The sequence below is a fragment of the Propithecus coquereli genome, unplaced genomic scaffold (genome assembly GCF_000956105.1).
Source record: "Propithecus coquereli isolate 6110/MARCELLA unplaced genomic scaffold, Pcoq_1.0 Scaffold252, whole genome shotgun sequence".
Classification (NCBI taxonomy): Eukaryota; Metazoa; Chordata; class Mammalia; order Primates; family Indriidae; genus Propithecus; species Propithecus coquereli.
The window spans coordinates 4,850,290-4,876,701 of NW_012148086.1; the positions used below are offsets into that span (position 1 = coordinate 4,850,290).

The window sequence follows — 26,412 nt, forward strand, 5'->3', positions numbered from 1 at the left end:
TGTCAGGAATGGAGCCTCCCTGGGCAGGGGCGGGCAGAGAGTCTCTCCCTCTGGCTCTGTTTTGGGTGCAATTTAAAACCTCCCAGGAGATTCTGAAGACATATTCCTGACTTTTAAAAAAACACATAAATTATATTTTCTCCCTTTATTTACCAATTAGAGATGTGTTTCCACAGAAACCCATTTAGACCCAAGACACCGCAGGAAGATGCGCAATATAGCAAAATACCAGGAACCCACATTTATCAGGAAAAAAAATCCTTTCTGTTGAGAGTTAGTCAAGTACAGGTCTCCTCGGTGAGAAGGCATGGTCTGTTTCCCCTCAGGAACAGTTCACAGATTTCTCAACCCACCCACTGACCACGTGGCTGTGGAAACATCCCTTGGACTCTGACACAAGTTATTTTCCTATCCCTGCTTTTAGTATGTTGCAAGTTTTTGTTTTTGGTATCATCAACCCCGTCCCTCCTGCAGAAGGAAAAGAAGTGGAATTAAATATTTTTTAGTCTGAAGAAAAATACAACCAATATAGAAAAAATCAAATAAAAAAAATGAGTCCACTCGATCACCCAACGCAACATTTGTGACCGTGAGGGGCCTCTCCCCTTGACTATCAGTGGGCACGAGCACGGCACACGCCGGGCCACCGTGCCCACACCACAGTACAGCACAGACACCCTCACGTATCTGTGAATGGAGGTTTTTACTAACTTTAACAGACTGCAAAATATTTCATTTTATGAATGCTTTACACTTGGTTTGGCCCTCTCCCGTCTGATGGAAACCTAAGCGTTTTCCATCACTATCCGTCTGCTCCTGGGCCCTGGGGGAGCCCGGCTCCAGCACGCAGCCAGTTCACTTTGGGACCATCGGGCAGCTCTGGGAACAGGCAGATGCCACTGTTGGAGCATGCACAGGAACGCCTCACCAGACGTCTGGGAGACAAACTCCATCTGCTGCTACAGAAAACAACTACAGCCACTTTGACCTTTCATGAAGACACAAAGGGCAATTATGGCAGGAGATCTGAAAGGAGCCAACGTTATTGGCAAGGATTTTTCACAGTTCCATCTGGGTTTTGTACATTTCAGTGAGAGTTCAAAAGGCAATGGAGTTTCACACATTTCCAGCACATTTCCCCAAGTGGCTTAAAGGCCCAACAAAGACTTGACCCTCACCCTGAGTATATGACTGAGTATATAACACTTTGGGCTGCTTGCCAATAATCCAAGAAAGGCAGCGTGGTGTGCAGGATGACATTGCGAGGTTTGATGTCAGGCTGCCCTGCCTCTGTTTGAATTTTCTGACCTGTGTGACTTTGGGAAAACTGTTTAACATCTATGGGTCTCAGTTTACTCATCTGTAAAATGGGGTTCATAATGGTATCTACTGCCCAGGGCAATTGCTAACATGCCAAAAGACTTCATACAAGGACTAGTGGAGGTCATTCCATCTGGGAGTTTAATAAATTACTATCCATAGACTGGCATGTCTGGTTTCTTATACCAGACCTCAGAACCCTAGAGGTAAGCACCCATCCTAGGTTGAAGGGTGAGAATGCGGACTGGATCTGCAGTGGCTAGCCTGCAATTTCCTACTGCAAATTTCTGATTTGCTTACAAACAGCATTTACATATCACAGCTCCTGGCACAAGTAAGGGCTCAATCAAGATTTGTTCAATGGGGCCAGGAGTGGTGGCTCACGCCTATAATCCTGGCACTCTGGGAGGCTGAGGTGGGAGGATCGCTTCAGCCCAGGAGTTTGAGACCAGCCTGAGCAAAAGTGAAACCCCATCTCTACTAAAAATAGAAAAAAATTAGCTGGGTGTGGTGGCTCGCACCTGTAGTCCCAGCTACTTGGGAGGCTGAGGCAGGAAAATTGCCTGGGCCCAGGAGTGTAAGGTTGCAGTGAGCTATGATGATGCCACTGCAGTCTAGACCAGGTGACAGAGTGGAGACTCTGTCTCAAAAAAAAAAAAAATTTTTTTTGAATGAAATTAAATTGAAAATTATCAACTAGTTTTATCTCAGTGGAGTACAATGATACAAACATACAGAAAATGTTTGAAATATCATACACCATTTGAACCCTGTTCCGTTAACTAGGTTAATTGCTCAAATTTCCAATGTCTATGGTAGGTCTCCATCCAGGAAGATGGATGGAAAGACCAAACTGCAGAGCAGAGTTTTAGGTGCCTGAGTCAACGTGTGGGAAGATGAGGTGGATGTTTTATACCAAGAGGCTGAAATAGCAGGTCTCTCCTTCCCTTCCTCACTCCCTCTTCAATCTCTCTAGTGAAACTTCACATGGGAACATGTCTTAGAAGGAATTAGTACGTCATGATTTCAGTGTATTTTCCAACTGATTCTTTAAAGAAAAGCAGTTGTCTTAACGGCAAAAAATGCAGTTGAGAAGCACGTGAAAGGAATCTCTCACTCCCAGGCCAAGACTTATGGCAGGGGAAGCGGCAGGGCTTGCCAAGTGGAGACAATAAAAGACCTAATGACACCCTGGAAGCACATTTTGGATGGTGGAACAAAAGACTTTTAAAAGGCTTCTAGTTAATCCCTTTATATGAAAGCGATACCAAAACAGAGTGAAACCCTCAGTGCAGCACCCGGGCAACATGCCAAGTCTGAAAAGGCTCTGCTGTGGCATTTCTGGCAGTTTGCTTTCCTGGCATTAAACTTGGGCACCTAAGAATTGTTTCAAGGTGTCTTCTGGTTTTGGTGACCTTGATCTCTTCCTGGCCTGCTGCATCACGACGTCAAGGTATTAGTCTCTCTCTGCTTGATTCTCGACTTCTGCATCTTTTGATGTGACGCACGCAGCTCAGCGCGAGAACCACTCCCTGCACCAGCTTCAGATGTGGGAGACCTGGAGCTGGCCCCCCACCGCAACCCGGCCGTCCTGCCTGGAAAGGGACCAGACAGTGTACTGGGGCACGGTAAAGAGCCTGGATATTGATGATAATGTGCTTGGCTCTTGCTGCCTTTGTGGAGGGCATGGGACTGAGGCCGATGGAGGAACACCTGGCAGGACGAGAAGATCTGCTCAAAACCCTGCACACAGTCTCCAGGTTTAAAAGTCCCTTTCCAATCGCCATGGCATCTTCTGGAGCACAAACATCTGTCAGCACCAGCACTCACTGGCAAATCCTAGAGGCTCAAAAACATCCTCTTGGGCACTGAACGAGGCCAGACGTGCTGTTATCACTGTGTCCACTTCTGGATGCCCCCAGGACACCATCATAAGGGATTGTCTCCTGAGCCATGACTCTGGTGACTGCACCCACCTATGCGTTGCCTATCTCCTGCAGGTTGAAAGCTAGATGGTTTGTGTTGGCTGAGTTCTAGAAGATTCTCTCTGTAGCAGTCACATTTTCCATCCCAGATACTTCTTGGATCTCCCTAGACACTGTTTCCCTGGTAATGGACCTGGACCCCCACGGGCTAAGGTCCTTTATAGGGTCCTTTGCGATTCTCAAGAGACTACAGCAGGTTCCTCAACCTTGGCACAATCGACGATTGCTGTTCTGTGCATTACAGGATGTTGGCCAGCATCTCTGACCTCCACCCACTAGATGCCAGTAGTTGCCCCAAGTTGTGACAACCCAGACCATCTCCTGACATTGCCAAATGTCCCTGAGTGGTGGGACCAACACCGCCTCCCCTGAGAACCACTGGAATACAGCACAGAGTTGGGGGAAAGGATATCTAAATAGGCGATTCTATTCTCCTTTCTAACTGACACATTTGCCTTTCCTGAAAACTTGAGGAAGGCCATTTGGGTAATGGAGGTCATAAATTCCAAGGCTTCGCACCCCTCTCTGCATGTCTGAGCAGTTTTTCATTGCTCCCTGAATCTCTAAGTACTCCTTCCTACTCACCAAATATCATTATAAACTCCCAGTAAGTATCTGGGCTGTAAGTTTCTTTGGGGAAATGATGGGAGGGGAGAATGAGTCCTCCTGAATGCACCAGGGAGCATCAGCTTTTCGGAAGGGCTGATGTATGATCTGAATTAAGAAATAGAGTGAGCTTCCTGGAGAATGAGTGCTACAAGCTGGGACAGCAACCCCCAAGGTAGGAAGATGCATGGTTTGTCCAAACAACAGAAAGAGGCCAATGGGGCTGGACCCCAGAGAGAGAAGGGGAGGAGGGAGAACAGGAGTTTGGAGAGATTCCCAGGGGACAGATCATGCAGCGTTGGGCGGGCCCCGGGAAGGACTCTGGATTTCATTGTAAGTGTCATGGGAATCCACTGGAAGTTTCAACTGGGGTCTATGGAATGAACTGAATGATGAGTTCAAATGATCACACTGTGTGCTGCACTAACAGAGGCGAGGCTGGCAAGTGTGGGGACAGAGAGATATCTGGAGGCTCCTGTGCCCACAGGGGAGGTGATGGTGGCTTCCACGAGGGGTGGTAGTGAAGACAACGAGATCAGAGGGAGCCAAGGGGATTTACTGATGAATTGAAGTGGAAAGGTGAGAAAAGAGAGGCACCAAGGACAGTCTTGGGCCAGAGCAATTGGGTAGATGGTGGCGCCATTTACTGAGATGAGAAACACCAGAAGAGAGGGTCTGGAGGAGAAAATTGAGAGTTCTCTTTCAGACGGAGCAAGTCTGTGATGCCTAGTGAATATCTGCGTGGACTGGCGAATAGGCAGTTGTACCCAAGAGTCAATTCCTCCAGTGCAGGGCAGGCTACAGAGATCAACGTGGGGCCAACTGGATGTAGACAGCATTTGAAGCCATGCAGCTGGACAAGATCACACGCAAGTTTGTGTGGATGGAGGCGGCCCAAGGGCTGAGCGCTAACTGATACAGCATTCCGGGATCTGGAAGATGAGGGGCAGCAGTAAAGTACACTGAGAAGGCGGCGAGGTAAGGCGGGAACCAGGGGACACGGAGCATGTGGTTCAGGAAGGAGGCTGAGGCCATCTGTGCCAGGCGCCTCTGAGATCAGGTAACAACAGGAGGTCTGAGGGTTGCAGGATGGGTTTGGCAACCCTCTTGAGAGCTCTTTCCATGGGGTGGAGGGGAGGAAGGGCAGGCTGGAGAGAATGGGGGAGGGGCAGTGGAGAAAGTGAGCGCAGATAACTCTCTCTAGGGACGGCCAGTGAAGGCCAGCGGTGGGTGAATCTACGTGGTGAGCGGAGGGAGGGTGTGATATCAGAGGAGGTGTGGGGTTTTGTTTTTTCAATGTGAGAGATACTGCAGTGTGCTCACACATTTTTCAATTTCAACAAACTTGCTGAGTGCCTACTGTGTACCAGGTGTATAAAAAGATCTAAAGGTACCCCTTCCTTCTGAGAAGTTTAGGGGACAGGAAGGGGACAGACACAGCAGTGCAGTGTTTTGTTGCCATGGAGCAGTGCCGCAGAAGACAAGGGCACAGGATGCTGTGAAAACAGAGGAGGCAGGTGCAGCCTGGCTTGGGGGTATTACATCTAGGCAGGGTTTCCGGACAACTGAGGTAAGCCTTAGAATTAGCTTGGAAGAATGGACAGAACTAGTCTGCTTGAGGAGACAGGGAAGGGCTTTTCAAGAAAACAAAGTCACACGAGGAAACAGGCAAGGAACAAACGGGAGGTGTTTAGAACAGCATGCGGTGCACGAGTACTGCAGCATAAAGCGTGAGTGTCCAGATGCGAGATCAGGCTGAAGAGAGAGGGGTGGGAGGTTCTGGAAGGTCTTATTTTTCATGCCAACAAGTTCAGCCTTCAAACTGGAGATGAGCAGGCCCTCTTGACAAGTCTAAATGAGGGAGTGACGTACTTGGTTTGGCACTTTCAGAGAAATCAGTTTGCAGCCATGTGAAGGGCAGATTTTAGGACGGAGCAGATTGGAGGGTGTTACAACATGTCCAGGTGATCGTGAGGAACATTCTGGAGGAAAATCAGCAGGACAGAGAGCTTCGTGTGAGCAGAAGTGAAGGAGGGTGGCAAGAAGTAGCTCAGTGGGAGAGACTAGATGTTAACTTGCAGGAGGACCAAGGTGGAGAGATGTCTAGTAAGTACTGAGATAAAAATATCTGAAGCTCAACAGAGAGGTCAAGGCTGAAAATATAAATGTAGAGTTTATAAAACTTTGATTACATTGCTATATTTTATATAAATTTATGTAGTTTATATTTCATACAAAATTATATCTACCTTTCCATCCACTCATGCATCCACCTATCCATAAAAGAGCATGGAAAAACTTAAGTCAAAATAACAATAGCATTTATTTCTGTGTGGAGATATATTCTTATGTGTATTAAATTTTTTATAATGGGTGTATATTACTGATGTGATAAAACCGTGTTTATTCACATATAATAAAAACATAAGGAAAGCTAGGTGACAGTGGCATTTCGGAATCTAAGGGGGTAGAGTTTCAAACAGGAGTTTGTACCTACAATAAAGTGTCCATTGAAGTCAAGAGTCGTAATAGCTCCCTGGGTTTGTGGATTAGGTGGTCTCTGCTGCTCATGGAAAGAGCAGTTCTGTCGATGATTACAGAAATGAGTTTTCAGTAGGTGAAGACCTGAGCACAGAAAAGGGGCCAGAAGCAGGGAGAGCATCAGGTGTAACTACAGGTGAGAAAGGGGTAACTGCTGGAGCGGGGCCTGGGGGAGGTGGGAGCAGGTGGGTCCAGGGCCTGAGTGGCCGGGTCTGCCTTGAACGGAGGGAGGGACTCAGGGAGGGTGTCGAAGTTGGGTAGGTTTTTGTATTCAGGGTGAGAAATTGAGGTGGTCACCTCAGTGTTTCTATTTCAGTAGGGTCCGAAGTCCTCTCACAATGGAGGAGACTTTGGCTGGTAGGGCTTTCAGGACCGTGAAATGGAAGATGCCCCGGGAAAAGGACTGGTGAGCTTTGCTGTAGAATCTCCTGAGATCAGAGAGTGTGATGCAGAGTTGTACCGTCATCTCTTGGGATTATTTCATTTCCTCCAAGGCGTGAGAGGTATAGGAGACTGCTCCCGCATTGAATGTGGGAGAGGGAATCACAGTATTGATCCACAGCGGTGTTCGCTCATCAGACAGGGTGCAGCACATAGGGGAGGAATTGTGTGTGCCAGGAAAGGGGGAGCTCAGGGGGCCTGGGGCGAGGGAGGCCCTGCCAGACCAGCAGGTGGTAAGTCCATGGTGCGCGGGAGCTTGTGAGCAGCTGTGGTCGGGGGAGAAGGGGGGGCGCCGGCTGTGGCATGATTGACAGTGGGATTTTAGAGTTTCAGTCCCTGACATGGCACAGTTCTGGGTGATAATGAGGTCGGGGGGCCATGTGGGAGCAGGTGGCTGGAGTGGAATGTAGGTCCAGACTGCTGGGGTTGGGTAGGTTCTATTCTCTATATCCAACTTTATTCAGATGATGTTTGGGAGATGTGCAAAGAGTACCCTCCCCAACATGCCACAAAACTTGTTTAAACATTGCAGATGCAAGGCATGATTTGTATTTGGTTTTCATAACTTCCCTGTGTGTAGAAACAGTTTTGCAAATTAGCTGAGAAAACTTGACGTTTTCTTCATCTGCCATGAAAGAGACTCTGCCAACACGAGATGATGACAGGATATTATCTTCAGATTGCTAATTAGCAACCGAAACCAATGTCTAGCCCTGATGCTGCCAAGTCCCCTCTATTAATATCTGCCCTGCAGGGGACAGAGTGGTGAGAACACAGCGGCTTTTTCTCCACATGGCGGCCAAGCATGCAGCTCCCTCCTAGAGAAAGCCCTTCAAGAAGCATTGTGTGGACCCCAACACACCCTCCAACTATACCTAGGTTGCAAATAATGTGCTTAGTATTGATTTGATTCTAAAACTTCAATTCAAAGGGAAACGTAGTTATTAATAGAAGAAAATTGATCATTCGAAAGTGTGGGTATTTTTGGACCCATCCTTCTGGTTAGCCTGTGTTAATATTGAATGTATCAATCATTTCTTGACAGATTATTATAATTAACTTCAGTTAATGTGGAAAGGGGCTGAGAAGTGAAGGTCTATGAAAATAAACATTCTTACTAATATAAATATAGAAAATATTGCCCCTATCTTTGATTCCTGCTGTGTTCAGATATGTTCAGATATGTTATCACTCTGACTCTGGTCGGAAAATCATAACAAAGAAACTCAAAGATGCTTTCATTGACCTCTAGTGGGTGTTACATCCTCAATCTCTAAGTATTCTTTATTGGGAGGGTCCAAATATCTTGTTCTGCGATATCACAGACGCTCATGACTGAGATTGTATCTACAAGTCATCATGTGCACACTCATTAAGTCAAACAGCTGGGCAGTTTATTGGACAAAATCAACCAAAGTAGTTAATCAACGAATGAAAATATAATAGCTCAGCTCTCAGTTTAACTTTTTAGCCATTTAACTTTCTTGCTATTTTGCTTTTGTCTGAGCCTTGGTAGTTAGTTTTTAAGGTTGACTCCTTTGTGAATTTGCCTCATGAGCTCAGGCAAACTGTTGAAATTTTCCTCACCTCAGCTTCCCTGTTTACCTTGGGGGAATACTACAGATTTCTTCTTATAGGCCTCTGGGGGCTGCTGGGAGGATTGGTGAATTCTCTATCAAAATATGGTGGGTTCTCCAGATAGACACTCCAAAGGCTCAGAGGGAAATGAAATACTGCAGTGTTAAACTTGGAGGTTCTTATGATGGAAGGTGAGTGAATGGGTATCTATAATGGGTTGAACCTTGGCCCCAAAAAGATATGCCCATGAAACCATGGAACCTGTAAATGTGACCTCATTTGGAAAAAGGGTCTGTGAAGACAAGATCATCTTGGATTATCCAAGTGGCCCCTAATCTAATGACAAGTGTCGTAAGAGACAGAGAGGGAAAGACACAGAAACAGATGACAAGGCCATGTGATGACAGAGGCAAAGGGTAGCCACAAGCCGAGGAACGCCTGAAACCACCAGAAGCTGGAAGAGGCAAGGACAGATTCTCCCCTAGAACATTCAGAGGGCATGCAGACGTGTGACACCTTGATTTTGGACGTCTGGCCTCCAGAACTGAGAATGCCCAGCTCGTGGTAATTTGCGACAGCAGCACCAGGACAGTAACAGAGTACCCAACCCAAAGGGCACCCCTCCTCCTTACCTGTCTGGAACACTTTCCACTGAGCACATGCTCTTGCAATTTGTAACTTGCTCCACTAAAGTCATATATTTAATTTCATGAAGGAAGAGAATCGATCTAGCTTTAGAATGAGAGATGGTATCTCGTTCTATGCCCAGAATTATACAGAATATTTGACCAAAAAAGGCTGCTTGCCTGGATAACTAAAATGCTCTGAAACCTGCTACGTCCTCAGCTAACAGGATAATCCAGGGAGGTAAAGGTTTAGAATGTCTTAATTATCTGAGCTGCACAGACCAGAGAACACAGGGATGGCAATGTCACTGTGCTCCAGACAGAACACATAGTGCCTTACAGGCCCTTAAATGTTGCATCCCTCTCCTACTGGTGACTCATTATTCAATTCACAGTATTTCACTAAATCTGAGTCAGGTTAAAAAAATCAACTTGATGTAACCCAAACAACTTTTAGAATTTCCATTCATTCATTCATTCATTCAGTCTTTCCACAAGTCATAATAAGGTATCTCCCATAAGCCAGGCACTGTGCTAGTTGCCAGGATACTTAGGGAACATAACAGACAAGGCCTTCAAGGTTCCGTGGGGCATACAATCTAGTGACATTATGCTTCAGGAAAATATGAGAATTATTTAAATATAACTTAAGTCTAAACTGAAATGGCATTCTGTAATTTTCACATGAATGCAAAATAATAATGGCTCTGCGACAGTATTGAGTCGCCATGCTACACAAAGGTGTACGTACTGAAACAATCAGGCTACCAGAAATACTTGAAGCTATTTAAGTATTAGGTTCTGAGTTAGTTGCATTGACGGAGGGAAAATACGGGATGCATAAGCCAAACGACATAATAAATCAACATGATATTGAGGTTTGTGACTGTGTTCTGGCCAGCTTTGTTGTTTTCAAGATTTATGTACTGATTATATTCTTCTTTAGATAACAGACTTAATTGATATTCTTTGAGATCAGAATACAAAGAGAAAGTCCCTGGGAGTCTGGATAGTAGGGAGAGCCAATCTTAGAGACTATGTTTGCTCTTCATCGTCTGAAAATCAGAAGTCTTTCCTGCCCTTTGTACCCCTAAAGAAATCAAGGGTTAGCTGTTCTCAGTCTATGCTGGAGGGTTTATCCTGGGTTATATCACATACCTTCCTAGAAGCCTACAGTCATTTCCATTTATATTTCACAACGATATTCCTGATCATTAGCTTTATACATCTCCTCCAATCATCCTCCTTCTCAGATCCTGAGAGCATTTGGATACCTTGATTCTGTCCTCAGTTAGATTAAGATTGTACTTCTGTCCCTGGTCCACCTCTGCCTATGCTGTTCCAACACTATTTTTGCACAGCTCTATTATTCTCGACTTAGAAAATCTACGCGAGGTGGTTACCTTGGTCCCATCTCTCCTATTATTCCCGTTTCTCTTGCTATCAAACTCTTCTCCCTTCCCACTTCCCCTCATGAAATTGAGGCTAAACAGAAAATAATCCTCTATATCTTCACTAATTTGCTTTTTAAACCTCTTTCAATAGACAAAAAGTCTTTCGAAGACAATATGTTGAGTCTATTTGGCATTTTAACCATCAGAAAATGAACAGATTTCCTGGAAAGTGCATCTTTCAGTGACTTAAACGATAGTTCCAATTTTGTTAATTTTTATACTTAGAGTCAACCCTAAGGATTTTGCAGCCATTCTCTTGGCCACATGTTCTAATTGATTCTTGCCCTTGATACCGTTACTGGAGTGCTTTCATTTCCTCTCTCCTCAAAGCACATTTCTAAGGTGGGCAGCATCGATTTTCATTTGTGTAATCAAGCCATAAGGTATTCATCAAAAAGAGTTTGAGTTGACAAACAGGGCACAATTTTTAATCCTCATTTTATGTTAGGATGCTGAAGTAACGTAATCAAAGAGTCTACTCGAGTTAATGAACTCTGATTCTTTTGAAATCCTTCCTCAGTTTAAATCCTAATACACCAGGGAAATTTGGAGAGTTGTAAATGGCATGTCCCGCCCCTGTGCAGGACACAAGCTCCTTCCACACCCCACTAAGGGTTGCTTATGCAAATTTTTCTGTAACTTCTTTTCCAATATTACAAGCACACAGGAGGGCTAAAAGTGAATTCATAGCCTAAAAACCTGGATCTCCAGAGTCCCTAGTAGGAACTTTTAAAAAACGTCCCTTCCATTTTAAGTTTGCATGGGCACATCACAGCCTCACCACTCTTCTCTTCCCATCTACAAACAAGGGATAATAATGTTAACATTTGCTTACCTGCCTCACAAGAGAATTAAAAGAAAGAGTAATTTAATGTTAATGGGTTCTTTGAAGATGAAAAGCTCTTCATAATTGCTAAGTTCTATTATATTAAAAAAAGCCCATCTCAAAGATACTCCTCTTTCCTTATCCTCGTAACTTCGATTAATTAAAAATAATTATCCTTTCTTAATCTCATGATTTAAGTACATAAGATCTTCATGATGTTCCCACGTAATGTACGTTTCCACACTTTACTCAATGTCCCAATGTTATTGCTTTCATTTTTGGACCTTTCATATTTTCTGAACTCTCATGTGTTGGAAAATCTAGTGAAAACCTGTCGTGTCAACCTGGGGTAGATTTCACTTCTGGGTGTGAAAATTGCATGATTGCAAAGACGTGAACAATTAGCTTTCTTCTCATACTCTTCGAAAGGCTCTCGCAGCTGCCAGCAGCTAAGGCAGTGTTTCTCAAAAGGTGTGTGTGTGGGGTGGGGGTGACCTTTCCACTGGCATCTGAATCCTAGGGGTGCTTGTTAGGACATAGGTGCCTGGAGGTCAGATTCTATGTCCCTGGTTATGGGAACCTGCATTTAAAATAAGTTCTGTAGTTTTCCCCTAAAGTTTGAAAACCACTGACTCCAAGTCCCACATCCTGTTTTTATGATGGGAAAAATAGCCTGAAGGTCAGAAGTGAAGCTTTTTGCCTTAGGCATCACCCACCGCATTTTCTACATGGAAGCAGGAGAAGGAATGGAGGACAAAGACTGTCTCTTCCAGAAGCAGAGGGTAGGAAGGGCTCTACGTGGCCTCCTCTCACCCCGCCTTCCTGCAGCCACGTGCATCCTTACCTCCTCACATCCACTAAGTAGAGGGGGGTCTTCTTTTTGTCTAATCCCCTTCCTGTGTCACCAGCCTCTCCCTCCCTCTGGTTCTTTGCTTTCTGTGTGTCTGTCATTAATAAGTACGTCTGCAGCCTGCACTTGTCACTTCTCTCAGTCCCAAGGACGAAGGGGCTAATCCTTTCTCAGAGCTAATCTCTCCACTTGTGCTATAAACCCTCTTTCCCTGCCCCCGTTTGGGCTCTCGTTCCATCAATTTTTTGCTCTCTCTTATGACTCAAGACTTTCTGACATTGTCTCCTCTAAAGCCTTGCGTCCTTCTAGCTGCCCTACCCAGCGAGCTACTAGAAAGAACAGTTCTCAGGGCTATTTGTTGCTAGTATTAAAAAAAATGAAATCAGAATTACCTTTGGAAAGTGCATGCGCAGTACAAATAGTGCTAAGTGTCAACAATAACAATGTCCCCCCACCGTGGAGCTGCTTTTGGAATAAACATTAGCAAAGTGGAGTTTTGATTCTTCGCAGTTCCCTGTCCTCCTTGCAGAATCGCGCCTCCCTGCTTCTTGCTTCCACACCAAGCCTGGCATTGTTTTCTTTCCCTCCGCTCAGAGTGCATTCTCGTGGGCTGAGTTCAGGGTTTGGCCCGAGGCTAGTTTCCTATCTCCACAGCTAATAGTGGGTTAGGCTTGGGCTCTGGCGTCCCCACCAGTGGTTACTGCTGTAATTTTTCCCTCTTGGTCTGCGGGAGGACTGAGGCGTGCTGTCTGGCACCCCTGCACAGCTGCAGGCCTGCGTGGGGGGCGAGGTGGGCAGGTAAGAGCACACAGGCCACAGCTAACCTCCTGCCCTCCTCAACAGCCCACGGCCACTCCATGGGAGTCCTGCCGGAGCCCAGTTCCCTGAGAGATGTAGCTTCTGTCTAAGCTTTGCCCTCTGAGTCCAGGAGGCAACTGTCAGGAGAAGCGAATGAACAAAACAAGTGGGAGATTCTCTTCTAGATGGACTAGAGGGAATCAGAACATGAACTCAGTGGACTGACTGCACTGAGGCTCTCGCCTGGTCATTGTCTGAAGGCTCAGTGATACCGGTCCAGTAACCAGAGATGTGTACTATATGAGTGTCTTAGTCCACTCCTGCTGCTGTAACAGGACATCACAGCCTGCATCATTTATAAATAATAGAAATTTACTTCTCACAATTCTGAAGGCTGGGAAGTCCAAGATCAAGGTGCCAGAAGGTTCACTGTCCAGTGAGGGCCGGCTGTCTGCTTCCACGATGGCATCTTCTGCGTCCTCAAATGGAGGAAGGGGAGGGAAAGGCCCCAGGGAGCTCCCGCCTGCCTCTGTCATAAGGGCACTAATCCACTGATAAGGGTGGATGAATTTTGGAGGGATGCAAACATGCAACCACAGCAATGACTTATTCCAAAGCTGGAAATATTTTTATAAAAGTATAGGCCTGCAGAAATACTTTTAATTCTGCAAAAATTTTGCTGGATCCTTTTCTTTTTCTAACCTCTTTTCTTATGGGTACATGAAAACAGTGGCACTCAACTGAGTGATTTTGTCTCCTAGGTGACATGCGGCAATGTCTGGAAACATGTTTGGTTGTCGCAACTGGGGATGGTGGTGATGGTGCTACTGTACTTAGTGGGCAGAGGCCAGAAATGCTGCTAAACATCTTACAGTGCACAGGACGGTCCCCTATGGTAAGGAATTATCTAGCCCCAACTGTCAACAGTGCTGAGGTTAAGAAGCCCTGGATTGAAGGAACCAGTTTAACTTTCTCTAACACCTTTGGCTGTCCCTATAAAACACGCATATCCATTCAAAGGAAGAATGACAGCATCTACCATTTGTTAAATGTCTACTGAGTGCCAGTCACTTTTCCTGTATCTTTACAACCACCACACAGAATAGACACTGTTATGGGATAAACTGTGTCCCTCAAAATTCATATGTTGAAGTTACCCCAATACCTCAGAAAGTGACTGTGTTCTTAGACAGGGTCTTTAAAGAGGCAATTAAGTTGTTATGAGGACATATGGGTGGGCCCTAATCCAGTATGACTGGTGTCCTTATTAGAACAGAAAACTAGGCCACATACACATACATGTACAGAGAAAAACCATGTGGAGACACAGGGAGAAGATGGTCATTTACAAGACAAGGAGAGAGGCTTCAGAAAAAACTAACCCTGACAACACCTTGATCTCGAACTTCCAGCCCACAGAATTTTACAGAGTAAATATCTGTTGTTTATGCCACCCAGTCTGTGGTACTTTGTTAATGGCGACACTAGTAGACTGACACAGGCACTGCCTTAGTAAGTTCATGCTGCTATACTGATACCGCAGATGGGTAATTCATAAGCAATAAAAACTTATTTCTTAGACTTCTGGAGCCTGGGAAGTCCAAGATCAAGGTGCCAGCAGGCTGCATGTCTGGCGAGGACCTTCTTGCTGCGTCTTCACATAGCAGAAGGGAAGAAAGGTCACAGAAAGGGCAACAAATGCTGGGTCCTCACATGGCAGAAGAGCACAAGAGAGTGAACCCATGCCCTCAGCCCTTTTGTAAGGGTCCCCATCCCATCCATGAGGGCTCCACCCTCATCATTTAATCACCTCTTAAAGACCCCACCTCTTAAAACTATCACATTGGCGATTAAGTTCCAACATATGAATTTTGGGGGACACATTATTCAAACCATAGCAGGCACCATTATCTGCTTTTTATGGACAAGGAGGCTGAGACTCAGATAGGTTAAGAAACCTGCCCAGGGTCACACAGCAACTAAGAGTTGGAGGAGAAACTTAAACCTAGGTTTGCCTTTTGCAGTGTGTGGCTCTGCCTCAGGAAGGTGCACCTCAGGAGGGTGCTGCCTCCATGCCAGAAACCATGTGGGCTCCAGGGGGCAAACAAACACAATCCAATGCTGCCCTGATCCAGTTTCAAAGAGAACACAAATGCTTATAATGAGAAGTAGCCAGGGAGAGAGGGAGTGAGAGATGCAGACAGTAGACTAGAGCAGTGGTTTTTTTCCAAACTGTGTCACACAGCAGCATGGAGATGGGGAGGAGGAGGGAGGGTTTGAATGGTCAACTGGTCAGCTGCCCCTCCTCCTTGCAGGAGACCCGCTCCACTCTCCCCTGTTCCAGATATTGGGGTTGAATGCAGATTTCACTGGGAAACAAAGTTCCAGCTAAAAGTGTTTGAAAACCATTGCTTCCTAAAAGAAATCAAAAGAAGCTAAACACATTTGTCTTGAGAAGAAGGTTCAGGAAAGAAGTCATGAAGGAACTGCACAGTATTTTAAATGGAATTTCAGGGTGGGTGACATTTGGGCCCATGTAAATGAGAAAAGAAACAATCGGGCACGTTTGGGGAGTAGAGCGGTGTCCTGAGGAAGCGAAGGGAGGACAGAGGAGGAGCAGGCCCAGAGGCAGATGGCGTCTCAAGGCAGGTGGTCTCTGTGCTCTGGCTGTCCCGAGAATCGGAGGAATCAGGACTCCATTTTATAGACAATGAAGAATTAGTAAAGATTTTTGTGCTGAGTAAAGGGGGAGGGGCAGTAGATGGGACGAGGAAGGGAAGAGCCCGGAGGTGGGGCGAGCACGGTAGGTCCGTGCGCGTCTAGCATTTATAATATGCCAGGAGCTCGTGTGCAGAACGGCGGGCAGGACCCAGCGTCAAGCCCTCAGTCATCAAGAGTAGTGCCTTGGTGAATTCTTATCTAAGACATGTTTCCTCCTAATAATTTAGCCAAGACATTTGTATCAAATGGCATCTTAGCTGTTAGAGATTTATTTACTTTCTACGTACACATATAATTTTTATATAAATTCATACATATGATCATATATATACTTTTTTATCATCATCAATCACTTTTGGCTTCTCCAGGCTTGGCTGGCTCCTCTCAGCTTGACTCATCTCCTGTGACCTGGGCCGACAGTCCACGATGTATCCTTCATGTTTTCCATCTGAGTAATATCCTCACATACTAATGTGTTCGTATTTACGTACCTCTATCTATGCACACACAGGTTTGGGGTCATTATTTTTCAGTTTTGAATTGTATTGTTCACGCTTTTCTGCTTCTTCTCTCAACGCTATCTTGAGGAAATGCCTCTCCACCCTCTGGGAAGGTTCTAATTCAGTCTCTTCATGCCTCGTGTCACAGTGCAGTGTGGACCTGCTGTAATGAATGTAACCAGTCCCCTGCCGACGGACATTTGCGTAGCTTCTAGGTTTGTGCCTTTACAGATGATGCCAAAATAAACACCCTTGTCTATTTTGTTAGGGGCTGCAGTAAAGCTTTTAAAACCAGACTGTGTGGTTTGAGCTGCCATTTACTAGCAGTTAGCTTGGGCAAGTTTTAAACCTCTATGGTATGGTTTCCTCATTTGTAAGACAGAGGGATCATAATAGGGTGTGTAATTCATGTAGAGTCCTTACAAAGACACCTGTTCCATAATAAGGGCTCACTAAATATTACCTATTGTTAGAAAAGTCTTTAATACTAGTGCTTTTGTTTCTATGAGATAAATTCGTGGGTTAAACAGTGTATGGGTTTTAAAATTTTAACATATATAAAAATTCATGTTTTTGCCAGCAATGCATGACAGCATCCTTTTCCTTATGTCCCCTCGAAAAACCAATAACTTTTTAATTTTTGCCAGTTTGATAGTTATAAAATGATATATAATTGTTATCTTAATTTGTACTTTCCTAATTATTGGCAAAATTGAAATTCTTTTTATGAGTTCGTTGATCATTTGGATTTGTTCTTCTCTAAACAGTTTTTTCACGTTCTTTGCCAATTTTTCTAGGGTTTTTTTCCCAACTCTTTTTTTTCTTCCAAATTGTAAAAGCTCTTTGAAATCCGTATTACAGATTTTCAATCTCTGATTTTCCTGAGTTGCAAAGATTCATTTTCCAAGTCAAAGCTTATGTTTTGATTTTGTTTATGGCATTTTTGCCATAAAAAGTATTTTAATTTTTATATATTCAAATATGTCTTTATTTTCTTTTATAGATTCTAAAGTTTCAATGTTGATTAAAGAGATCTCTACCACTCAAGGTTTCTTGAGTTTGTTTTATTAATATATTCTCGATAATGTTAGTGTTCCAGAATATGCATAAAATCTCCTAGATTTTCCTAAAGAAGTTGTTTTAACAAGTTAATTTTTTAACTTAGAGAGGAATCTAACATAATTTTCTTTTGGTTGCACAGCCACTTACAGTATTGGCAGCATTGACTAAATAGTTCATTCTTTTTCTACTGGAAGTTCCTCACGAGTTCTGAAGATAGCAGGGTTCAGAAATGAGCAGAAAAGGCCAAGTCCCAACTCACTGTGCACATTTATGGTGACTTCTCACCTAATTTTTACCCCATAGCTTCTCTTGGGCATTGCTAGGAAGGCTACTGCAATTCAGCCAGAGATGGGACCAGCCAAGCTCTCATAGGTGTCCAGAAAAGTACCTGGGAGCTGTTGTTGGGGGTGGGCTGGGGCTGGGGGAGCCTACCTGATCTAGGCTCAGATCAAAAGTCCTCACTGAGCTCTTCTGTCAGGAGGCCCTTGGAGGCTGAAGGGTCATGAGACATCCAGTGGGATCTTATAATATTGTGGTTTCTACCTACTAATTCATGACTCTACAGATGTAGCAAGGGATATTTAAAGTGTGTTATCCAGGATTTCTTAAGTTCCATAAAACTCTACAATTACACTTAATACCCATTTGGCCAAACTCTAAACATGCTCAAAGGAGCTTCCCTCCTCCCCCACCTCCCCTTGTCAAAGAACTGAAAACAGAAGATTTTTACCACCCAAGTAGTATCTGCTTGGAAAGCAAGAGAGGTCGGGGTGGGGGCAGAAAGCTCGGGAGTCTATTTTTCTTGCAGTTAGCAAAGGGTCTTGGGCCCCTCTTGGAAATTTTGGTTTGAGAGGTCCTAAAATGTCTGGTTGTGACACTGGTAAGGTTAGATTTCTCACCACCACTGACACAAAATAAGCACACAGACTTTCTGGTGGTTGCACAAGAAACAGCATCAGATTTGAAATCTTCCTTCTGAAAATTCTTCTCACACTGACAATTACATAAAGAATGACTCATAACACAGTAATTTCTTAGAATGATATGTGTCAATACAGTCACGCGCCTCATAACGACATTTCGGTCAATGACGGACTACATATATGATGGTGGTCTCATAAGGTTATAATGGAGCTGCCTTATACAGGTGTACCATTTTTTATCTTTTATACCATAGTTTTCTGTACCTTTTCTATGTTTAGCTATGTTTAGATACACAAATACTTACTGTTGTGTTACAACTACAGACAGTATTCATTATAGTAATGTGCTGTACCAGACTGCAGCCTAGGAGCAGCCGGCCATACCATACAGCCTAGATGTGCACTGGGCTACATCATCTAGGTTTGTGCAAGTACACACTATCATGTTTGCACAATGACAACACTGCTTAATGATGCATTTCTCAGAAGGCATCTCCGTCATTAACTGACACATAACTGTACTTAAAACAAACAGAACATGTCTGACACTCTGGTACTCTTCCTAGAAATAGAGAGGGAACTCTCTATGTCAATTGTTCAGACTTCAGTGCATCTTAGATTTGCTCTGGGAAAAGTGGCATTCAGAATGATTGGGACAGAATTTCCAGTGGTGATTTCAGAGAGAACTAGTAGGAACTTAAATGACGTTCAACAGCAAGTGAAAAGCTCCAAATTTATTTTTACTGTTTTTCTAAATCCTCAACATTCTCAACTAGAAATTGAAATGAGATTGAAACTCTCATTAACCAAGAAGTTTTAACTGAGGAGCATCCTATCCATCCATCCATCTGTCTGTCCATCCATCCATCTGTCCATCCTCCCTTCTTTCCTCCCTCCTTTCTTTCCTTCCCTCCACTGTGTTTACTGAGTGCCAAGTTTGTGACAAGCTACAGGAAGACTCCAGTCTCACAGGGCTTACATTCTGGGGGAGAAACAACAATAATGAGTGTTAAACATATAATATAAATACATTTTATTTAGATAGTGATAAAAAATTGTCACTATAATAAAGAGGGATGTTAAGTTGGAATGTTATAAATGGACGAGCTATTTTAAATTGAGTGCTCAGGGAAGGCCCTTAGAGAAAGGCACATTTGAACTATAATGTGAATCTTTCCTATGTAAGCATAATAATTTGAAAATATATGCATTTTTGCAAGATTCATACATTGTGTTAGATGTAAAAATAAATTTGGACCTTTTCACATTTCATTTATACTTTTGTTGTTTATGCCTCCATTCAAAATATATGAGCATTTTTACCTGGAATTTTCTTATATATCATTTTATAGCAAGTGGAGAATTTTCAATGATATCAAGTTTTAGCAAATATTAAAAACATTGAAATAACACATCCCAAGCATGTGGAGCTGTAGCCACTATGAATCTGGCTCTTTCAGATTATAAAGAAGTGCCATTTAACATAGACGGTACCACAAAAAGAAGGAATGGTAGATTGACTTAAAAAAGAAGTTGTCTCTGCACTGGTAAGTACTTAGGTAGAATTTCAGGTGATTACTAGTGTCATTTTAAGCTATTTAGCTTTTCATATACTTAATCTCCCACCACTTATAATCTGTCATCAAATTTTGCTCATTTGTTCATTGTCCTTCCAAAATATCTTTCCATTACCATTGCTTCTGCCTTATGTCAATTCTTTATCCTCTCTTCCAAGAACTATGTCAACAGCCTCTCAAGTGACACCCACATTGCCCACTCCAATTCATCTTCCACTTGTAACCAGAGTTGACTTTCTGGTTTTAAATACCGATCTGATCAGGCTCTTCCTCTACTCTGAAGACGTGCCTGGATCCCTATCACCATCTTCATGATAAAACCTGAACTCCCTGGAATGCCATCGAACACTCTTCCCTATCTGACACCAGGATGCCTTTCCAGCCTCCTTTTCTGTTTTGAGGCCACATAAAACCAACATCTGTTTGCTCTTCCTTCCCTCCTGCTTGACTGTAGTGGGGGGAGGGGTCTCTACCTGGAAGTCCCTTCTCCCCTTCTCTGCCAGCCATTTATTTTCATTCATTTTTCAAAGCTCCTTGTACCTAATCTAATGCTTATTACAATGCAATGTGACCAGTGCTATAATAGGGGTATGGGTAGCACTGATCACATTGTACTGTCATTGGCCCAATCATGTACATGATTTTGCCTTTGTAGAGGGGCCAGAGCCTGATGCTAGAGCCAGGATGCCTGGGTTCCAATCCTAGCCTGGTCCATGACTATCTCTGTGACTTTGGTTATGTTTATACCTCATTTTTCTCATCTGTAAAAGTAGGATAACTCAGTATCGGGGTTATAATGTTAGATGGACATGCCTAGAATAGTGCCTGATATATTTAGTAAGTTCTCAATGGATGCTCTATTATTCTGTCTAATTATCAACTTATAGATGTTAATATCCCAAAGATATATATATATATGTATGTGTGTGTGTGTGTGCGCGTGTGTGTATATAGAAGTTTATATCCTGAAAGATATAAAATACAATAAATATTAAAAGAATACAAAGGGTAGCATATGAGTACCTCATTAATATGCAAATGACATTATCATAATAAAAGAATGAAGACATGAATTTGGAATAGTATTTCAAGATTTGTATCACTAAAGACATATAAGTTTAGCAAACGGTGAGACTTCTAGCGGATGAGTTGAATGTCCTGAGTTGTACGGGCTCCTGTGGCTAGTTTCAGCTCCCTCCCCCCCATCCTCCACAGGTGTTCCACCTTTTCCTGCCCTGCTCTGTGACCTTAGGGACTGCCACTGTGGGCTGTGATATCTGGAGAACCTTTGTCCTTTGGCTTACGGTCCTTTGGCTTACGGTTCGGCCAATGGGACTGGGGGTGGAGGAAGAGCACTAAGGTGCTATTTCCTGGCCTCGCCCTGCCTTGGCCAGTCTGGCAGGGCTGTGTCCACGGGTGACCACAGCTCTGGTGGGAGCCCCTCACAGGCTGCAGCTCTCAAAGAGCTCTTCTGACTCAATCCTCTCTCTCTAACCGGGCCTGAGTGTTACCACTGCTGACTTCAACAGGGTCCTTATGAGTTTGGAAAGTCGATGGTACGAATAAGTAATGAAATATTCCTAGCAATTACAGGAAGTCCCTTTAGGCCAAAGGCAAATGAACAAAAAAAAGATTTTGTTTCAGTTTACTTAATGTATGTAACACAGAATTTTCACTATATTTATTCATATTGGTATCTCTCAACACTTGACTAGGAACAAAAGGCGAGTAGGTGGAATCACTGTGCCCTGTTCTGGCAGTTGATTCAGCCGGCTCTATCCCATGGATACAAAGCCCCAGGGAGCACAAGGCCGCAGAATCTGAGGTACCTCCTCTCAAAGGGAGGCTTCCAGGGGAAGGACAGTGTCAGGGGTTTCTCCACTGATGTCTTTGGGTGGTGCCCGCAAGCGGCTGCTGCAGAAGCACGTGCAGGGTGAGGAGGAGGAGGCCTTCCCTCAGTCACAGGCAGCATTCTGGCGTTCTGCATGGTGATCCCAAGAGTGCAGAGCTCCTAAGGGATGTGAGCATTTAAATATCGCTGGCATTGCAGGGGCTTTGGAACCACAGACGATAAAGGAAAGTATGAACTTTGAGCAATGAGGTGCACGTGGAAGGAAGGAGAGCTCTATTTACTTTAACAACCCTGGTGCAAGGAAGAGACTGGCATGACTCGTGGAATAACACTCATTTATGCACCAGCAGTCAGTGAGAGGTTGTTCTGAGCACCTTGAAGTGCCGGGCATTGTGCTAGAGTAAAATAAGACAAAACCATCTCTACTCCCGTGGAGCTTATCATCTAGATGGGAGTCAGAAAAAACAAACAAGAATACGGGACACAGAAGAAGGTCAGTGGAGTTAGATAAAGAACAGGAATAACAACGCAAAGAAAGGTAAAAATAACCAGTGCAAAGATGCCTTCTCCAGCCATAGCCAATAACGTGCCAATCCCGAGTGGTGTTTAATCCTTGGAAGCTGCCCTGTCTCTGCATGTTTATTTCTGGTCTGTGGTCATGTTTATTTCTGTTTCCAGAGTGAAGAGGAGGTGGGCAGGCAGTGGGTGTCCATGAACACATCGCCCTCCTCTCCCCAGGCTGCATCCTGCCCTGGCTTGTCCTGTGTCAAGGGACAATCTCCAGCTTTATGAAGTCAGGGCTGGGCATGAGAAGCCCTGTCCTCCTTTGGTCTCTCTGTTTCCTCATGAGTGATGTGAAGGTTATGGTGGTTGCCATCTTCCTCGCAGCCCCCATGAATCCGTGATGGACGCCTTGGAGCGAGGGAGGGAGGAGGGCTTGGCCCAGGGATCTGGGATCAGCAGTGCCCACCCTGCTGGTGGTACCAGGCAGCTAGAGGCAGAAAGTCGAGTCCTGGGCAATCAGACTTGAGAACTCGGGAGTCTGGTTTCCTCAGTGTCATGGACCTCCCGGCTGCAGCCATAGCACCCACTGCCTGCTGGTCTCTGCCCTCCTGGGTGCGCATTGCTCAAATGCTGGCCAAAGAGCTTAAAGAGCACTCAGGTGCACAGGAAAGGAAAAACCTGTGTGTTTTATTTGTTAAACCATTTGCCACAAGGAGCAAGGATGGCTTATAGCAGGAAAATAAGCAAAAGGGCTAACTGCAGTGTTACGGTTTGTTAAGACTTCCCAAAGCCCAACAGGGCTTCCTGTTCAAAGCTAGACTCTGCCCAGGCGGCTTAAGTTCACTTAGCCCTGGCTCTGACTGTGCAAAGAAAACCAGTTCCCCTCTCTCAGGAATTCTGAGGCCCTGATTACAGTGTGACTCCACATGGAGGTTCCTGATACAATCTGATGCCTGTCCCAGTGGAGGTGTGGGGGCTTGTTCTGCACTGTAGGCTGTGGACTCTGGGGACAGAGGTGTCGCGAGTTGGAGCCTTAAATCGGAGGAGAGGTCTCCTGCTCACTTTGTAACAACTCGGCATCCAGTGAGTGGCCCTGGAAGGAAGCCTCATCTCCACCAGCTGGGTTCAGATCCTAGTTGCTCAGACAGGCACCTGCAACTTTGTTTCCAGGATGCATAGCAAACATTCTCAACAAGAGTGGGAACATCAGCAGAGGAAAGTCAGCGTGCTTGGCTTCAGGGCCAAGTCCTCGAGCAAAGGGCATAGCAGTTAATTGGCACTTTGAGGGCAGGAACTTCTGAGCCCTCAGTAGGGATCCACCTAGAGAACTTTGCTAATTCTTACAACATCCCGCATGCCACAATTTCCTTCCTCGGTGCAATAAAGTATATCTGACATATCTGCAGAGCCTCCTCGGCCCCTCGGTGCAGAGAGGAGTGGAAGGCAGCAAAGCCGGGTCGAGAGGGGGCTGGGCAGCTGGCGAGGTGCCTTCGCCATGGAAAGTGACCGAGGCCACTCTCAGCAGGCTGGCCGGCCGACACGTGGGCCACAAGCCCAGCATCTTCTGTGATTTCCATCAGGCCTTCACGGGGGCTCTATTTCATGGCCACAGTGAAACACGCTTGACTCCACGGTTTCCTTTGGAACACTGCGTCCCATTCACCTCACTGTGATGCTTGTCCCCGACACCCTCTGCCACGTTCCTGTCTTTATGCAGGATGCATGGGCTTCACTCCCCGCTCCCTGGGGACTAGAATACCATGCCAGCTTATATATGTATCTCAGGCTGACACACACGCATGTGTATATAGATGTGGGCATAACTTAGCATTTAAGCGACTGTATTGTAATTGTTGATTTACTCATATGTTCCACTACTGCTCCTTGAGGGATGAGACCTTGCTTATTTTGTCTTTGTGTCCTCCCAGCACACAGTATGTGCTTAATTTGTAACTGTTAAATTCGTGATATTTCATGCTATTCCCCATAATACCTAGCAAGTCCCTACAATAATCAGTCTTCATTGATTGCTGATTCCAATCCGTGACCTCCAAGACACCATCTTAAATTTCCTGCTCACAAGCTGAGAGAGAACTGAGGGGTTATATCGCGCGTGGCCTGGGTACTGTACATTTGGGTGTACGGGAAATAGCACTCGCTACTGTCGGCTGAAGCCTCGTGAATGTGAGCTCAGGGAGCGCTCAACTCTCAGGGCCATACATCCCTCCCATGGAGCCCTGCCTGCTCGGCCTGCCCCCGCCTGTGCACTTCTGCCTCCCAGGCTTCCTCATGTGCTTGCTGGTAAGTTACAGGAAGAGGAGCGACACAGGGCAAGTTTTGTTTTATCTTGTGCCAAACACTTGGTGTGCACACACTCTGCCTCAAGAACTTCAGAGCTGAGAGTGTGTTTGGAGGGAGAGGGCATGTGCAATGGCTGGAAGCCTCAGCAGGCCGGGCTACACGCATGCCGTATGACCAAAGTATTGAGACTCAGGCTTTCAGCCCAGCAGGCCCAGGCATCACCCCCATGCTTCCTTCAACAGCAGCACGGATCAGCCGTGTCAGAGAAGAACCCATATTAGCCGGCTCAGGACTCATTTCCCTTTCAACAGCAGGAGCTCCCGCAGTCAGCGCAGGGGAAGTTTTCAAATCAGGCATGGTGGTGATGCAGCAAGTGCATGCACCCTAGATGTCCCGTGCAGCTTTCTGGAGATTTCTAATATCTACATCTGGGGTATCTTGCCCACAAAACTGCACATAATTGACTGACACCTGTTTTCTTATGCACATTAGTAAGTGGTGAAAGAATGCCCGAATACCAGACAACCACAGACATATTGGATTTTCAAGTCAGAAGAATGCTTGGGATCATCTGACCCAACAGTGAGATGCAGAAGCCAGTGTCCACAGTGCTAACACCCTTGGTCCAAGGTCCAAGAATTTGAAACCCATGGATGCCTCCACGAAGCCGCCTCTGCTGGGGACCTTTATGATATTAGCAAAATTATCAACATTCATGGCCTATGTCTACTTATCTTAGTGTCTTCTCTGTAGGCAATTACTCTATCTTACCCCAATTTGCAGCTGATATATTATCAGTCTTTAGTAATCTGTCTTGTGTTCTGGGTGAAGACTGTCAGAGTCTTCCTTCTAGGTAGGGTGCTCTGTTCACTCTCATGACCCCTCATAATACCCACCTTTGCTCTAAACACGGTGGCTTTCCAGAAATGCTGCTGACTTCTGACTAAGAAAGAGTAGAACTTTCAAACGCAAGAAAGTGAAAAATACAGATCTTACCATTCGAGATGGTTTTCTACAAATGCAGACATGGGGCTGATCTGCACTGTGTAAGTGTCATTTGCTGAGTACTCAAAGAGTCCGTAGTAAGGGTTGAAGAGCTCCTGAGACAAAAGGAAGAAGAACTCTCGGGAAGGGCCGCTGTAGTCCAGGCTGCAAAGGAAGCAGAGGTCCAGGAAGCTCATTCCGTGCCCAGAGCTGGGGGGCCTGTTTCTTACCCAAATTCCAGTGTGCCCTTTCAGAGTCAGGGGCTGGGGGAAGCAGAGAGCAGCCTCTGCTCTTTGGAGTGGATCCCAGTGGAAGTATCAATTTGCTTTAGAAAATGAGGATGCAGTAATTGGTTTGGAGATGTGTCTTAACCAGATGTCCATGAATGAACTCTTACGAGTTTTCCTTAACCTTTTCTTTTGATCATCTAACACCTATGAGCTAAAACATACAGCTGGCCTAATAAAAACAGGACTTTGCTGTGGGAGACATGAAAGTATTTCCAGCAACAGTGCATGTGTGCTTGCATGTGTGTGTGTGTGTGTGCACGTGTGTGTATGTGGGTGAATTGAAAAGGCTTCCACGTTCATCCCAATATGCCCTCCTAGGTGGGCTTGCCCTCCGTGGTTGCGGTAGTTTTCCATGAAATCACTGAAATTATATGAAAAGTTTGGTATGCAGTTGTACACGTGCACTTAAAGACCTCCTGGGAGGATGTGATCAGAATCACCTGGGGGCAAAGGCTTATGGCCACCCTGCTCCTTCTGGGGAAATATCACCCCAGATCCTGGGGCTCTGGTCTACCCGCACTGAGGCGTCTGCATAAAACTCCTGGTGCCTCACCCCTCCTCTCCAACAAAGGTGACGTAGAGCTTGTTTCTCTGGAGCTCTTTCCGGGAATAGGCCATCACCTGATTGAAGGTTCCTTCCAACAAGTGATCCCGACGAATAATGAGCCTGAGA

At 45.1% G+C, this 26,412-nt stretch overlaps 1 protein-coding gene across 2 annotated transcripts in view; it reads right to left on the reverse strand.

Annotated features, from left to right (window-relative positions):
- HECW1 (HECT, C2 and WW domain containing E3 ubiquitin protein ligase 1) overlaps nucleotides 1-26,412 on the reverse strand; it is a 413,177-nt gene that overhangs the window by 25,907 nt on the left and 360,858 nt on the right. For both annotated transcript variants that reach the window (XM_012646903.1, XM_012646902.1), the window contains 2 exons: nucleotides 26,293-26,406; nucleotides 25,462-25,614 (listed from right to left, as the gene is read on the reverse strand). In XM_012646903.1, coding sequence (XP_012502357.1) covers nucleotides 25,462-25,614; nucleotides 26,293-26,406 — 267 coding nt within the window. The remainder of the gene's footprint in view (nucleotides 1-25,461; nucleotides 25,615-26,292; nucleotides 26,407-26,412) is intronic.